This window comes from Orcinus orca, chromosome 1 (genome assembly GCF_937001465.1).
Source record: "Orcinus orca chromosome 1, mOrcOrc1.1, whole genome shotgun sequence".
Classification (NCBI taxonomy): Eukaryota; Metazoa; Chordata; class Mammalia; order Artiodactyla; family Delphinidae; genus Orcinus; species Orcinus orca.
Window position 1 is genome coordinate 123,737,318 of NC_064559.1, and position 15,161 is coordinate 123,752,478.

At 35.8% G+C, this 15,161-nt stretch overlaps 1 protein-coding gene across 6 annotated transcripts in view; it reads right to left on the reverse strand.

Annotated features, from left to right (window-relative positions):
- Positions 1-475: 475 nt before the first annotated feature.
- The window catches only part of SLC30A7 (solute carrier family 30 member 7), an 82,251-nt gene continuing 67,565 nt past the window's right edge, over positions 476-15,161 (reverse strand). For all 6 annotated transcript variants that reach the window (XR_004484914.2, XM_033433897.2, XM_033433890.2 and 3 more), the window contains one exon: positions 476-6,898. Coding sequence is in view for 5 of the 6 variants with exons in the window: in XM_033433897.2 (XP_033289788.1) it covers positions 6,851-6,898 (48 nt within the window). In the remaining variant the exon portion in view is untranslated. The remainder of the gene's footprint in view (positions 6,899-15,161) is intronic.

Here is a 15,161-nt window from a genome sequence, read left to right on the forward strand (position 1 = left end):
TGATAGTAGGAAGAAGCTGCATTTTAAGAGTATGTTTCAGAAAGTGGGATGAGTGGGATCTGGGGTTTTGTGGAGAAGTTACTGAAATAAAAGAATTTCTTCTGATTAGAGGGAAAAAATTTGGAAGGATAATGGAGGCTCATGTCAGATGGTTTTGGTCTTCATTTCCTATAAGCTGAGATCATAGGGAATGAGGTGAGAGAACAATTTGGGGTTAATGGTAATGTCTGGAAATACTTTAAGACTTGCTTATGAGGTAAAATAATGAGTATGAGGATCCACAACGAGGATCTTCACAATGTCAAGACATTTCCAAGTCTCCTGCCATCTCCTCTTTCCTGATCAACTTTGCTGTTTCTGGGCCCTGAGAATCATTCTTTCCCCTCCATTCCTTAAGTCCTCCAGAATCTGTTCCAATAACTGTTAAATTCACAGTGTTCTTTTCAGTTCATCAAACTAATAGACACAATTCAGGTAAAGATTTTTAAGCAGAAATTTTATTGGAAGAATTTTGATACAATAGTTTATCATTCTTTTTAAATACATCTGAGGTTAAACAAAATATATACATGAATGTCTTCAAGTAGAAAAAAGTGAAATATACATTATGAATTTGTTGTGTTGTTCTTAGGCAAATCATAATTGCTCACTTTAGCATATTCAAACCAAATTACAACATAGTCTTTGACATTCCAACCTAGCCTTGTACTCAAACGTTTATTTAGAAATGTTTTGATGCCATACTCTTCACCATAGGAATCAAACCCAAATTCAAACTTGGCCATACGTTTAGAAACCATTAAAGACAGGGAGGTAAAGAGTTGTAGGGGTGTTTAGAATAGGATTTGGCAATTTTTCATTCACAGTATTTCTGATATAAAAGACCCATTCTGTGTATTGATCAAAGTCACAAATGTTGGGGCAAAATATCACTTGGGCAGAAATATCACTGAATTTGCTATTAGAGGAAGCAATGAGATGATTACTTGGCAAGCTCTTGACAGGATATGTCTAGTTCAGAACAGAATCTTCATTGAGCCTAATCGATGCATGATATATGATACATAAAACTCAAATACTAAAATTCAAAATAAAGCTTTTTTTTTTTCCACTAGTGAAAAAGGGAAGTTTTACATTGGCAGAAGCAATGAAAAGAGATGGAAAATAAGTAAAGAGAAGCTCTACTGAAATTTAGTATTTAGAGGGGAAAAGACAGAGAAGATAAAAACTATCTTAGGAATGTTTAAATCACTTAATGAATACATGTAGTGTTGTTTTTATAGAAGTACCTTCAAGATACACCTTTGAAAGAGTTTTAGATGAAAATACATCTGGGATAAATGAAATAGAATGTTATACACAGGTCCTTAAAGTAATAGGAATATGGCAACTTTCTATAAAAACAAAGGAGAGTGTGGTTTCTCATTTGGCTATACAAAATATAAAAATTCAAGTGACCCAGGTTCCACAGTCCCAGTTCTACAAAATTCCTGTCCAACAGCATGCAAAATGGAAAACATCTTGATATTTCCACTGTTCCTGTATTAAAATGAAGGAGCAGCTAGCTTAGAGGGCTACTTGAAAAAAAAAAATGGCCAAAGTGAATATAAACTCACTTATTTGTGCAAAAATGCCAAAGAAAAGCTGAGATGTCTTCTATAATAAACAGTAAATTACTGGTTTACCTGTCCCCAGTCCTTACTTGTGTATCCACTGCTGTCTACAATATTTACTCACTGGTTATCCAAACATTTACTAAGTGCGTTAAGTGTAAATTCATGCTAAGTGTGGTGACAATAGGATGTATGAGACAAAGACATTCTTTTTTACAGGCTTTCCATCAAGATCAAAATTACAAATATTAAATTTTCAAAGCCATGGGAAGAGTTCAAAGTTAAATATTATTAAGTTTAAGCATAGATTACTACTAATTGTGAAATATATTTCTTCCTTTTGAAAAGGTGTCTATAAAATGTAATGTTGTAAATCAAATCCTATGTATCCCTCTCATGCAGTGCAAAATTATTTGTACTTCTTGGAAGACAACTTCCTACTAACTAGGTTAATGTCTCTTGGCCAGGAGTTCAGTTTCTCGTCACACACTGGTGCTGACACTATTGAATCAGTCCCTTTTAAGCAGCTTACTCTGTGTCAAAAAAACTTTAGTTTTTTTTAAAAAAGTTCTTAAAAGTGCTTAAAAGAGCTCTGATTGCTCTTTTTAGCCTGCACAGTTTAAGTTAAATGGCAAAGGTAATAAGCATAAGAGAGCATCCAAAGAAGGAATGAGTCTAACCAATGTATATATAACAACTATTCCCCTATATCAATTTTTTCATGGTGATGGTTCATGATTTTATAGGAGAGTGTGTTTAGATCTGCTACAACTTCTTGGACCTTTAAATCATTGTAGAATGACATACAAAAAAGAGTAGTTGTCACCAAGAAGTACTGGATCTAGAGTCAGTGCTCTACCACTGGCTATCCCCCAGTTAGGTCATTTACAATCTCTCGAAACAGCTTCATCTGTAAAATGGAGTTATGAATTAATTCCTTCCTCACAAGAATGTTAGGAGAATCAGAAGATAAAATATATCTGAAAAAGATCTATGGATCAAAATCATGGAAAAATCTTTCTTTATAAAAATATGAGGATTTTAAATGTGATAACATGAAAAAGGCCATACAAAGAGCCTGATATATAAACACTTAATAAAAGTAACCCCACCCTTCCTGTATAATTTGTAGTTAGGAAATGGTTAAACATAAACCAAAGACACACTCATCAAAGACATCAATTTGACCTTTAAATAGAACTATACTTCTCTGCAAATACTTTTTTTGATACATAATTTTTCATTGTCTTGATTCTATGATAGAGGTCTGGATCACTAGGGCTTTTGGGGATTGTGTCTTGAAAGAATCCTCTATGAGTAAAACTTTTATTGAATGTTCTTTAAAGAATAAGATAATTTCCTTTTTTGTCAAAGTTCTGGTGAAGTGGAAAATAATTTGTTTCGAAGATAGTGACAGAAAGAAAAAAAGTTTAACTTTTTTTTTTTTAACTTTCTCAAGGTAATGCTTTTAATGAAGAGTTGAAAATAGCAGTTTAACATCTGGGATTCTGATAAGACTTCAAAATTTTACCCTATTAAAAATTTTGTTTTGTTCTATACAACATTTAATGCCCAATTTTGTGTGGCTCTGAGAATAACGTTAAGAATTCAAGAGCTCTCTGGTGACTGAACAAGGATGAAATGATATGACCTATGAATTAGCCTGGTTTCTAAAAAGCACCAATTCACAGAATTTAAACAAAATAAAGAAACTAAACAATCCTTAAATTGGATTTAGTCTTGGGCAATTAACAGAAAAATTTACTCACAAGTTAAAAGTATCCAATGCACACCTGTCACTATTTTTTTTTAAAAAAAATCAGAAACTGGTTCCAGAAGAGTAAAAAAGAGTTAAAAAAATTAATCATATCTTTCATAAAGAATACTATGGAAATAATATTCTAAATCTCATAATTAGCTAAGAAAAATAAGACAATAAAAAAACTCCATTTATCACGTGCCTTAATGTACCAAAAATGGAGGTCAGACGTCCTTTATTTAAAAATGCTTCTTCAACACATTTACAGAATTACACTGGAGACAAAGCACAGTAAGTCAGAAAACCTGGATTCTGGTCTTGGCTTTGCCACTAATTATCTCTGTGACCTTGAATAAATGACAGCATTTCTGGGCTTCAATTTTCTCATCTGTAAAGTGAGAGGTAGAATGAGAGACTGCTTCTAAGGACAGTCTCCTTGGATGTAAAATTCTATGCTAAGCAATGAATTATTTTTGTTCTTAAATCCCAGCATTATATAAGAGGATGCTACCATATTAATAATTCTGTAAAATTGATTATACCATGGTAGGTAAAAACATTACAGAACTCTGGTCATCTGCATCTGGAGTCAACGATTTGGCTGCTTTACAAAGGTGCACAAAACTCACAGTATTTTGGTTATTGGTGTTTACCAGTAGGCTTTGAAGAACGCTGGAGCATTCCAGGTACATGGGAAATGCCAGTAACATCTGTTACCACTTCCTTATGCCTCTGCAGAAGATGCTGTGGGGATGTGTGAGGTACACTGAGCTACAGATAAACTAGATACTGTCCTTCACAAAGTGCACAAGGAGTAAGCAAAATAAGGGAGCCATACATAGGTTAAGCCCTTCATCTCGATCAATATAATCTAGATTTAAAAACACAAAACTAGTATAGGTATATTTCTCTTTGGGGAAGTTTACTTGGCAAGGTAAACATTCCCTGAGCAATACAAATTTTTTCTCCAGAGAATATTTGGTTTTTAAAATATCAGCAAAGTTATACTCAGATTTTTTTCCCCAAGAATTAGGCCAACAATAGGGACATTCTAAATTTATAATAATAATCAAGGAGTATTTCTCAGTGAAATTATCTACTTTAGCAATACATCTGTGCCAAGAACATTGAGAAGACAAAGTATTTCCTAAAAGGGAGAAAAAAATTCCTTTTTGTCCTGCTGCACACACAGGTTTAAGAACATTTCATTAAAGTATAAATGTTAAGGCCAACCTGCTAAATGATATGAACTGGAGATCTCTTGTAACAGGTGCAAAACTAAGAGTTTCATCTCAGTCAAATGTCCTATATATATACTCTATTCCTTATCAAAGGAAAAAACCATACTCATGCACTTGTGTATTGAGAGCGTAGTTAAATAAAGTGATGCATATTTTGACAAGAAACTTCACTTGGAATGGAGGCCTCAGTGAAAGGCAGAATTGGATCTTCAATGTGCACTGTAAATTTTACAGGCCAGTGCAAAAATTATCTCTGTATGTGAAATATCAGTACAATTTCACATAATTAGTTTTTAAAGGCACACATCTAAAATCCCCGCCTTCCTCTAGATCTGTCATTTTACACAATATGCCAAAACCTATAGAATATCGCAGGCTTCTATCAGGCTTGGTAGTGGATGCAAACTTCCAAGTGACTACTTATAATGAAAAAGCAATACCATTATCAGGACATTTCCTTTTATATTTCCGTCCTGAAACATCTTAACAATTGTTTCAGTTAAATGCATTCTATTGCAGGAATCCTTAGCTTTAAACTGCCTGGCAGTAAGTAAAAATGTTTTGAAAATACTACTTAATCTGCAAAAAGGGGACTATCAACAGTTCATGGCAATCTGCAGCGGTTTAGAAAAGCATGAAGAAAGCAGTCTATAGTTTTCCTAACACAGTATATTTCATAAATTGTAGGTCAGAAATAGGGAAACAGATACCTTGAAACTTAGACAAAATCAACAGTGATTTCTGCCACATCAGTGAAAAAGTGCTTATTACTGATCTACATTCTAAACATTCATTTCCATCCTGCAGGGTTTTCCCCCCAGCAATTTAAATTTTTCCCTTTCAGTTAAAAGGGAATATACATTGTGATAAAATGAAGTACAATGGGAAAATGTCTATTCAGAACAATTTCTTCATAAAACACAGAGAATATTTAAGTAGAACATTCAAGCACTTATCTCAAATTGCAATTTTATTTTTCAAATACACAAGAGCCTAGAAATCAACTTATTTATTAACTTCCAAGATACCTGTGTTAGGAAGAGTTCTATGTTACCACATTTACTCAGTACCTTCAATACTTCAAAGTCAATAAAATGCTGCTTTAGGATTCCTGAAAGCAACTGTATTTGTGTAACACTTGCACAGGAAAACGTATGACTTGGCATTTGAAGAATGAAAAAGCAAAATAACATTGTCACAACCATTTCTGCCTTCACTCTACATGCCTTTTCCTTTCATTAATAGAATCTATAAAAACAGTAAGGAAAGATATACGAAAGTTTATCACAGACACAGTAGCTTTTATAGAAATTTGGAATTTAGCAGATGTTTTAAGTAAGTTAAAACACCCCTCTGTATAACAGAAGCATTTGCAAAGTTTTGAAAACACAGTACACAAAATAATTTAATGTAATAACTGAATTTGATTTAAAAAGCAAAATAACACCTTTTATTTTTTGATGGGATAAAGCAATAAAAGGCAGATTTTTATATATCTAAACCTATGCTGCAAGTACACAAAAAGACATCTGTATACATTACTAACAAGCGTCTTATTTTGTACAGAATACAGAATACCCATTAAAAAAAAAACATATACATGACCTTTGATGGTACATTTCTATGCTGGCAAATACATTTTCTGATACAAAGGCACTTTGAAAACCCAATATGGTTTGGTTCATAAGTTTGCAAGGTACAAACAATTTTACAAACATGGTTATATTGAAGAACGTCAACAATTGTGACATTACATATAAAGCAGATTTCCATTTTTCTTTTTCTTTTTTTTTTTTTTTTAAATAACACTGGTTTTCTGGGAATGAAAGCAGTGGTTTCCAGCAGCTTCAGTGAAGACATTCCAGATGATTAGAGGCCCACTGTCTGAATTTCTTACTGGCTAGGATGAGGGGTGGGAGTGAGGGCATTTGAAATGAAAAAAAAAAAGGAAACAAACAGAAAACAATACCCTGGAACAAAACTAGAAACCTCAGAAATCAAAATGGTTTGGAGGGAAGAAGCACAGAAGACCAAAAGTCCAGGAGAGATCCTCTTAATTCTGATCCCTTAGTTGTAAACTCCTGGCAGAGCACAATCGGCTGACTCTGCCTGGTCTACTTGGTGCTGGGAAGTTGTAGTGATGATTTCTCTTTTTAAAAAGCTAGGTACCATGATTAGGATTTTACAGTACCAGAAAAAATTAGGTCCCCCAAAAAGCATAATTTCTTTTCATTCATTTACATGGCCGCAAAGTCAATCTGTACATAAAGCTGTCTCACTCCGGCCTGAAAAGTTAAAAAAAAAAAAAAAATTAGAAAATCAAACAAACCAATAATAGACTATACATTTCAGAAAAGTAGTAGGAAAAAAAATTTTTCTTTTCTTTTTTTTTTTTTTGAAAAAGGGAAGAATTATTTTTGTTTTCTGTCTTTGGGAAAGAATTCTTCATTTTTCATCATAAAGTGCCAATAATTTTATTTTAGAAACAAGTATGTTAATAAGTTGCAAAAAAGATTCTCCATTTAGCCCTACAAAAGAAAGCTATGCTACTAATTACATGCCCTGCCCAAGTGAATTTTGGAAAAATGAGGTTACCCAGCTACCATTATTCTGCTAGAAAACACCACAGTGCTTGACTAGTTGGCTACTAAAATCATAAATCTATCCAGTCTAAATCTTCCTATGATAAATGATTTTAAACACTGAAATAAGCATAACCATCTACTGGTTACTGAATTACTTTACACTCCAACTCCTCTTTTCAATTTTGGATATAAACTTGCTATTCAAGGACACTGATCTCAAAATTGCCCCCATCTCTCCAGTTTTATCAATTTTTCTATATTTGCTATCTATAATTCCTTTACTCTCTTCTCTCTTGAACTCTTTTCAACCAAACTTTTGCTGCCAACCACTTCCCAAAACTGTCAAGGTCACCTCTAAATTGCTTAGCCCAGTGCTCAATTCTCAGTCCTCATCTTAGTAATTAATCTAGCAGCAAAAAGGACACAGACGATCACTTCCTCCTACTGAAACACTTTTCCTGCTCTTGGCTTCCAGAGAATACTCGCTGGTTGCCCTTTTACCTCACTTATCAATCTTTCTCAGTCTCCTTTGTGGGTTTTTCCTCCTGTCTTTGAATACTAAACACTCAAATACCCAAAGGCTTAGTCCTCAGATCCCTTCTTTTTTGACACTTGTCCCCTAGATGGTCTCACCCAGTATCCAGACTTTCAGTACCGTCTACATGCTCACACCTTTTGTAGACTGGAACCTACCTACCATCTACCTGACAGTTCTACTTGGATGTCTGACAAGCATCGAAACACAGCCAAATTGATCCCTATTTCCTCCCCTCTAAACTGTTGATCCTATATCTTCTTAGGCTCAATTCCTTCCTCAATGCTGCAACTTAAAAACCTTTCTTTCTCTCATACCCAACCCATTAGCGAAACCTGTTTGCCTTACCTTCAAAATAATGCAAATACAGAATCTGATCAATTTACATCACCTCCATTGCTATCCCCTGGCCCAAGTCACTATCATCTCTTGCCTACATTTTGTAACGGCCTCTGATCTCGTTTTCACTCTTTTACCTTTGCCCTCCTTTGGTCTGTTTCCAGCAGAGCAACTATAGTGATGTCACTCCATCACTCAAACCCTACAACAGCTTACCTTCCTCAGTCCTTAGCCCAGAGTCCTACAATGGCCTTCAAAGCTTTCCCATGATCTGGCCCCTATTACCTCTCTGATCTCATCTCTTACTTCTCTCCCTTTGTTGACTCTGTTCCAGCCACACTGGGCCCTCTGCCTGGTACAATGTTCCTCGAGATTGCCACATGACATACTCCCTTTCCTGTCATATCTCTACTCAGATGTCAGTGAGGCTTATCCTGACCACCCTATTAAAAAATGCATTCAATTCATTCATCCAACAAATACATTTTGTGCATCTATTGGAATCCAGGCCCTCTTCTGTCCCCCGGGAATACAACAGCCAACAAAACAGGTAAAAAATACCCTTGCCCTCATGGAATTTATAAGCTGTTGGGAACTAGGAAGGAGGGGAGATGATAAACAAGCAAGTAAATAAATATGAGATGATGAGATAGATATTATCTATCTATCTCTCTCTATCTATCAAAAGAACAAAAAACAAAAACAAAGCTTGGTGCAAGAGATGGTAAATGCCTCAGCACCCCCCCCACCCCCCCCATCTCCCTACCCTGCTCTCCCTATCTATAACACTTATCACTTTCTAATATATCATAAAACTTATTTGCTGTGATGCTGTTGATTGTTACTCTCCAATGATAATGTCCAAGATAAAAGGACTTTGTCCTGTCTTTTGCTGCTGACTCCCAGAACCTCAAGTAGTGCCCAGCACACAGTAAATGATCAATAAATACATGTTGGATGAACTGAAATTCTATTAATTTCCTTCTTTCAAATAAAAAACAATTTTTAAAGATTAAAGCATACAATCGGTTACAATTAAGCACTTTCTTGTCAGCAACATAGAATGAAGAGTAAAGTGGAACATCTAAGAGAAAGAAAAGCCGGAGTGGGGGATAAAATAATAACGCTACCTTCTCCCAGGAATTTCTGGGCTCCTGAAAGCATTACTTTCTACCATGGCTTTTCTTCTAGCATTCCAGTTGGAGGGCTCTGCCCAGCACTAATGAATGTCTAAGGAGTCAGGAGCTGCTCTAGTGGAGTAAAAAGCTGGAAAAGACCCCAGTAGCTTTCCAGCACAGAAAACATGCTAGCGTTTTTGCCTCATTAAAAAAAAAGAAAAAGAAAAAGAAAAAGAAAAGAAAAATCCTTGCTGTGGTAAAGTTAAAGTTCTCTGAAAATACATTGAATTGCACGCACTCAAAGAGTTTTGTGGCAGAAAAAAGATAGAACTTAACATCTGTATGATTTTAAGCTAAAAACTGAAACAGAATCTCAGTTTTCCTAATTTTAAAAGTGTTGATAAATACCAATCCTACTTATCTCACAAAAATGTTATATATTCATCCAGTATTTGACAAACATTTAATAAATCCTTGCTACATATCAGGCACTATTGTAAGGATCATATGTGAATATACAAGAAAGGATTCTTACATGCTATAAAAAACAAATTATTATGGTTGATTATATTTGATTTACTCAACCCAGATGGGCCCCGTAATAACTGTACTTAGGAGCCCTTCTGCAAAATTCTTGTGTATCTAACCTTAGGAGAAAACAACTATTGCCCAAATAAACTGGCTTAATTTCTTTTCTCTTTAACAAAATTGTTAATGAAAGAAAAATGGACAAGGTAAGTTGGGCTCCCATTATTATCTCTGCCACTTTCCTAACCGCCCCCCCATATACAGTGAAGATTGTAATAAGAAATGAGGTAGCCCAAGGCAATAAAAAAGAAAGAGGAAAAACAAAGAGGCTAGGTAAATTGATCTTTGCATAATCACAAGTTAATTACTCAAGCTGATATCTTTCCCCAGAGGGCCTACTGCTTTACACAAAGCCCAGTCTAACAGAAAAAGTCATTTTGTTTCATCCATCTGGCTGGATGGGAACACCTTTAAGTCTTCCAGCTTCCCATTTTCCTTTCTCAATTTCCTTCAATGTAGAGAAAACAAGTGGAATTTCCAAAGACTCCTTTAGGAAGTCACCTACTTCCTGAATGCAAACTAGGTTTTCTTTACAGTTTATCCACACGACAAAGACATGACAAATACTCCAGCAGATCAAAACAGTGCCCAGTGCCATTAAATATTCTACCTACCGCTGGGATGACACTAAAGCCGGCTGAGGGTTGTCCTCAAAAAAAGTGAAAACCCTAGAATACTTGTGTCTTATATCCTGACAATCATGTATAAACCGTAATTCAGTTAACACTTTTTTAAGTTGGAAAGACAGCTAGTTATTTTTAACATCCATGCTTCTAAGAAAATAAGTGTTAACCTGAAATCATAGACTTAGAATACTCTCCATAAATACTCGTTGTGGAAAGGAAGACAAATCAGCAGTAAAAATTTAGAAAAATAAACAAGAATACGGCTAAAGAAAATTACTGGGTTGTTTGTATTTCTCTACCAATTCTCAAAAACTGCAGAAACTTTCTACTTTTTTTTTTTTTTTGCTGTACGCGGGCCTCTCACTGCTGTGGCCTCTCCCATTGCGGAGCACAGGCTCCAGATGCGCAGGCCCAGCAGCCAGGGCTCACGGGCCCAGCCGCACCGCAGCATGTGGGATCTTCCCAGACCGGGGCACGAACCTGCGTCCCCTGCATCGGCAGGCGGACCCTCAACCACTGCGCCACCAGGGAAGCCCTCTACTTTAATTTTTGACTCAATGTAGAATATTAGTCTTTATCCCTTAAAAATGAATTCTTGAAAAACTGCCTTACTCTTCCATGTGAAAACTGAATCATCTCAGAATTCGTGAAATAGTGACTTAATATGATGAAATTACAAGTCATGAACAATAACTTGGGTCTGGGTTCCTTTTTCTGTAAACTGGGGAGAATACCCCACCTGTGCTGCAGGTAGATTAATATGTTAGGTGTCTATCACAGTGCCTGGCATGTGGTGGGCTCTCAATAAGGCTAGCTGCTGCTGCTGTTATTATTTCCACCACCATCAACCAATGGACACTTAACCCCTGTGGATTAATTAAAACTAATCAATCATTATAAAAGATTAAAATTCCCTACAAACAGGAAGGGTGGAAAACTAGCTAGCCACCCGGAAAGGCACAGAGAGCTTCTCCTATTCCCTACTGTCAGAGACAGGAAGGGATCGCGCAGGCAGGACAGCGGTGCAGGTGGGAGGTCCTGAATCTGGGGGAACTCCCATCTGGGTTAGTGAGGAGGCTTTTTGGTTCCTTCCTGGCGATCAGTGTTAACTTCTATTTTGAGGCAAGAAAATAGAGCACAGAAAGCTGAAGCAGGAAGCCAGGGGTTCAGGACTTAATAGGTATAACAGAAACAGGCAGAAGAGAAGATGGAAGATATCAAGGTACAATTTCTATCAAGGAGCAAATAATATGCATTAGCCTTGATTGTCTTTTCTGCTGTGTGGAACTGAGGAGGGTAATGAACCCAAGCATATTCTAGATTTTTCTTCAAACTTTATTTCTAACCGAAGTGTATTAAAAAAATTAACAGATGATATCAGCCAGTTTAAAACAAGAAACATAAATGATAAATTGCCTTCCTCATCCAGTATCCCACATCCACTTCCTGTTCATATACTAAACATAAATAATAAGTTTTCTATTTCATCTGTTCCCAAATGATAAATCATTTTTAAAAAGTTAGTGCACGCGGTGGAAAGGAGAGGGACTTTTTCTATGTCAATAAAAAACCCTGTAGTTTAAAAACTGGATTATCACTTAACTAATAATCCCAAAGGAATCAAAGTACTGAAGAGACTTCTACCAATTCACTAGTATTGCTCTATATTCGTGATAGCAAGCCAACTGCCTTAGCCATTCATGATTAAGTGATAACTATGGAACATGAGAATAAAAAGACATGCTTAATGTACAGTTCCAAAACAGTTGCAAAGCTTATAGTTTTAAAAACAAAACAAAATGTTATAATTCTCAAACTTATGTTAACCTTTTCAAAGCTAACCCCATATAAATTTTAACAAGAACAACTTTTTAACCAAAAAAAAAAATTTTAATTCCAATTTAAGATCAGCTATAAGAAAAATACATTAAAATGTCATAGAACCACAAAATATTGAGAAAATCCTTCTTTTGGTCTTTTGGAACTAAGGCCACCAGTATTTCAAGTCTTTCTACAAGAAATGTACTTAAAGGATTAGTGTAATTTTTTTCTTAAAAATGGAGCAATTTGATCTTTACTACTTTTGATAAGTAAAATCTATGATTAAGATATAATTTAAAATTTTTAAAAAACGTAAAAAAATTTAAATTTCATTTCATGAATTGCAAATGTTACTGCAAGGTATTGGATATACTCATAGCATAATGAATATGCATGACTAGGGCATAAGCAGTAAAGGAAAATAAATTAATAAAAAACTTCAGTTTTGCATACGTCAGAACCAAAACAACTATCACAAAACAACTTTACAATCATTAAATGTATGGAATGAAAATCATGAGAAGGATGACTTCTCTCTGCCTGCTGGGAAAAATGTGTTGAACCATTTTCACTGCAAGCCTAAGAGAGTCCCTAGTCTCTGCAAGGAATGAAATCAAGTGTGCTTGACCTTAGCTGATAAAAAGGCTTAAAATATGTTTTAGAGCTTAAAATTTTCAAAACCCAAATACAGTTTCCAAAACCAAAGAGGCAGCTGAGTAAACTTTCAACTTCAGCCATTTTAAAAGCCAAGATTTCTAAGGTTACCAGAAGAACCTCCCTCCACCTACTTCAATTACAACTTCAGCAGTTCTAAGCACAGACACAGCTGCTCACACATTTCTAAACCTATAAATTGCATTCCTTCTCAGAGGGAAAATTAAGTGACTTAAGTGTCAAAGTCTTCGGACAGTATGAGGTATCCTAGAGGTGGACAGAAGCTCAGACTGTGAGGGTGGAAGGACATGGTATAACTAGGAGAAAATCGAGACTGAAGGAGAGAATAATGACCTAGAAATGGCAGTGAAAAGCAAGGTTGTTGCTAGTCATGTTCTCCTTTTTGCCTCTGAAAAAGGGAGGAGGTGTGAGAAGGATTCAGACATGTTGTGAAGGTTTTGCATGCTGCATTATGAAACTCATGGTGGTACAGACTTCTTATAATGTCTGTTAAGAAAAGACAGTTCTTAAATGTCTAGAGTAAATAAGTGGTACCAGCATATTGTTTTGTAGTAGAGGACGTCTGGCTGTTGCCTACATTATAAGATTATTTCATTAATTATTCCAAAGGAACATAACCATACACCTCTATTAGAGAAGAGATCGTTTAATTTATGCTAAGGTCCTGAATTTAAACTGTCAGTCTGTCCCTCTCTCTTTCTCTATCTATATGATGCTTAGAAGGGTCTTTAAGGCTTCAGAGAGAAAGTAACAATTGAATTGGACCTTTACATTAGAGTAGGATTTTTGTCTCACACAGGTAAGTAAATAGTCTGGTGGGGCTGGCGTATGAAGTACATGGCAATGAATAATAGTAGGAGAGAGGCTTGAAAAGTTAATTGTGTCATGCTAGAAAGTTTGGGCTTTATCCTGGTGGCAATGAGGAGCCACCAAACTTTTATTTTTTAACTTTTTATTTTGAAAAGGCGTAAAGTCAAAAGAATAGCACCATAAATGCATATCTACCCATCACCTGTATAAACCAATCGCAAACATTTTGCCACATTTGCCTTATTTCTCTATATATGTATTTATTTATAATCCTTTTTACTTTTGCTGAAACATTTGAAAATTAGTTAGACATCCTGATACTTTGCCACTAAAGCCTTCAGCATGTATCTCCTAAGAATACAAGCATTCTTCTATAACCACAATACCATTATCGTACCCAAGAAGTTTAACACCTACACAATTATATGAGCTATTGTGTGGTCCATATTCTAATTACCCAATAGTTTCCTCTGTGGCTGTTTCTCCCCAGTCCAAGATCCAATCAAGGGCCACACACGGCATTTAATTGTGAAGTCTCCTCTAATCTAGAAGAATCCTCCATCGTTCCTTTTTTTCCTTTCATGACACTGACACTTCTTAAGAATCCAGGGTAACAGTCCACAAGGTGACGGGATTCACATTAACTATTTCTGGCAAGAGTGCCACACAGGTCATGCTGTGTACTTCCCACTGCATCACATCAGGAGGGCTGGGTCAGTTTTTAAGCACAGATTTTTTTTTTTTTTAACATCTTTATTGGAGTATAATTGCTTTACAATGTTGTGTTAGTTTCTGCTGTATAACAAAGTGAATCAGCTATACGTATACATATATCCCCAAATCCCCTCCCTCTTGCGTCTCCCTCCCACCCTCCCTATCCAACCCCTCTACGTGGTTACAAAGCACCGAGCTGATCTCCCTGTGCAATGCGGCTGCTTCCCACTAGCTATCTGTTTTACATTTGGTAGTGTATATATGTCAATGCTACTCTCTCACTTTGTCCCAGCTTACCTTCCCCCCTCCCCTTGTCCTCAAGTCCATTCTCTATGTCTGCGTCTTTATTCCTGTCCTGCCCCTAGGTTCTTCAGAACCATTTTTTTTTTTAGATTCCATAAATATGTGTTAGCATACAGTATTTGTTTTTCTCTTTCTGACTTGCTTCACTCTGTATGACAGATTCTAGGTCCACCCACCTCACTACAAATAACTCAATTTCGTTTCTTTTTAGGGCTGAGGAATATTCCATTGTATATATGTGCCACATCTTCTTTACCCATTCATCTGTCGATGGGCACTTAGGTTGCTTGCATGTCCTGGCTATTGGAAATAGTGCTTCAATGAACACTGAAGCACAGATTTTTAAGGCATGGAATCAGTTTCCTCATTAGATTTATGTGTTAGATAATTTTGGAAGCAGTGTCAACATCTAGATTTTTTGCCAAATATTTCCA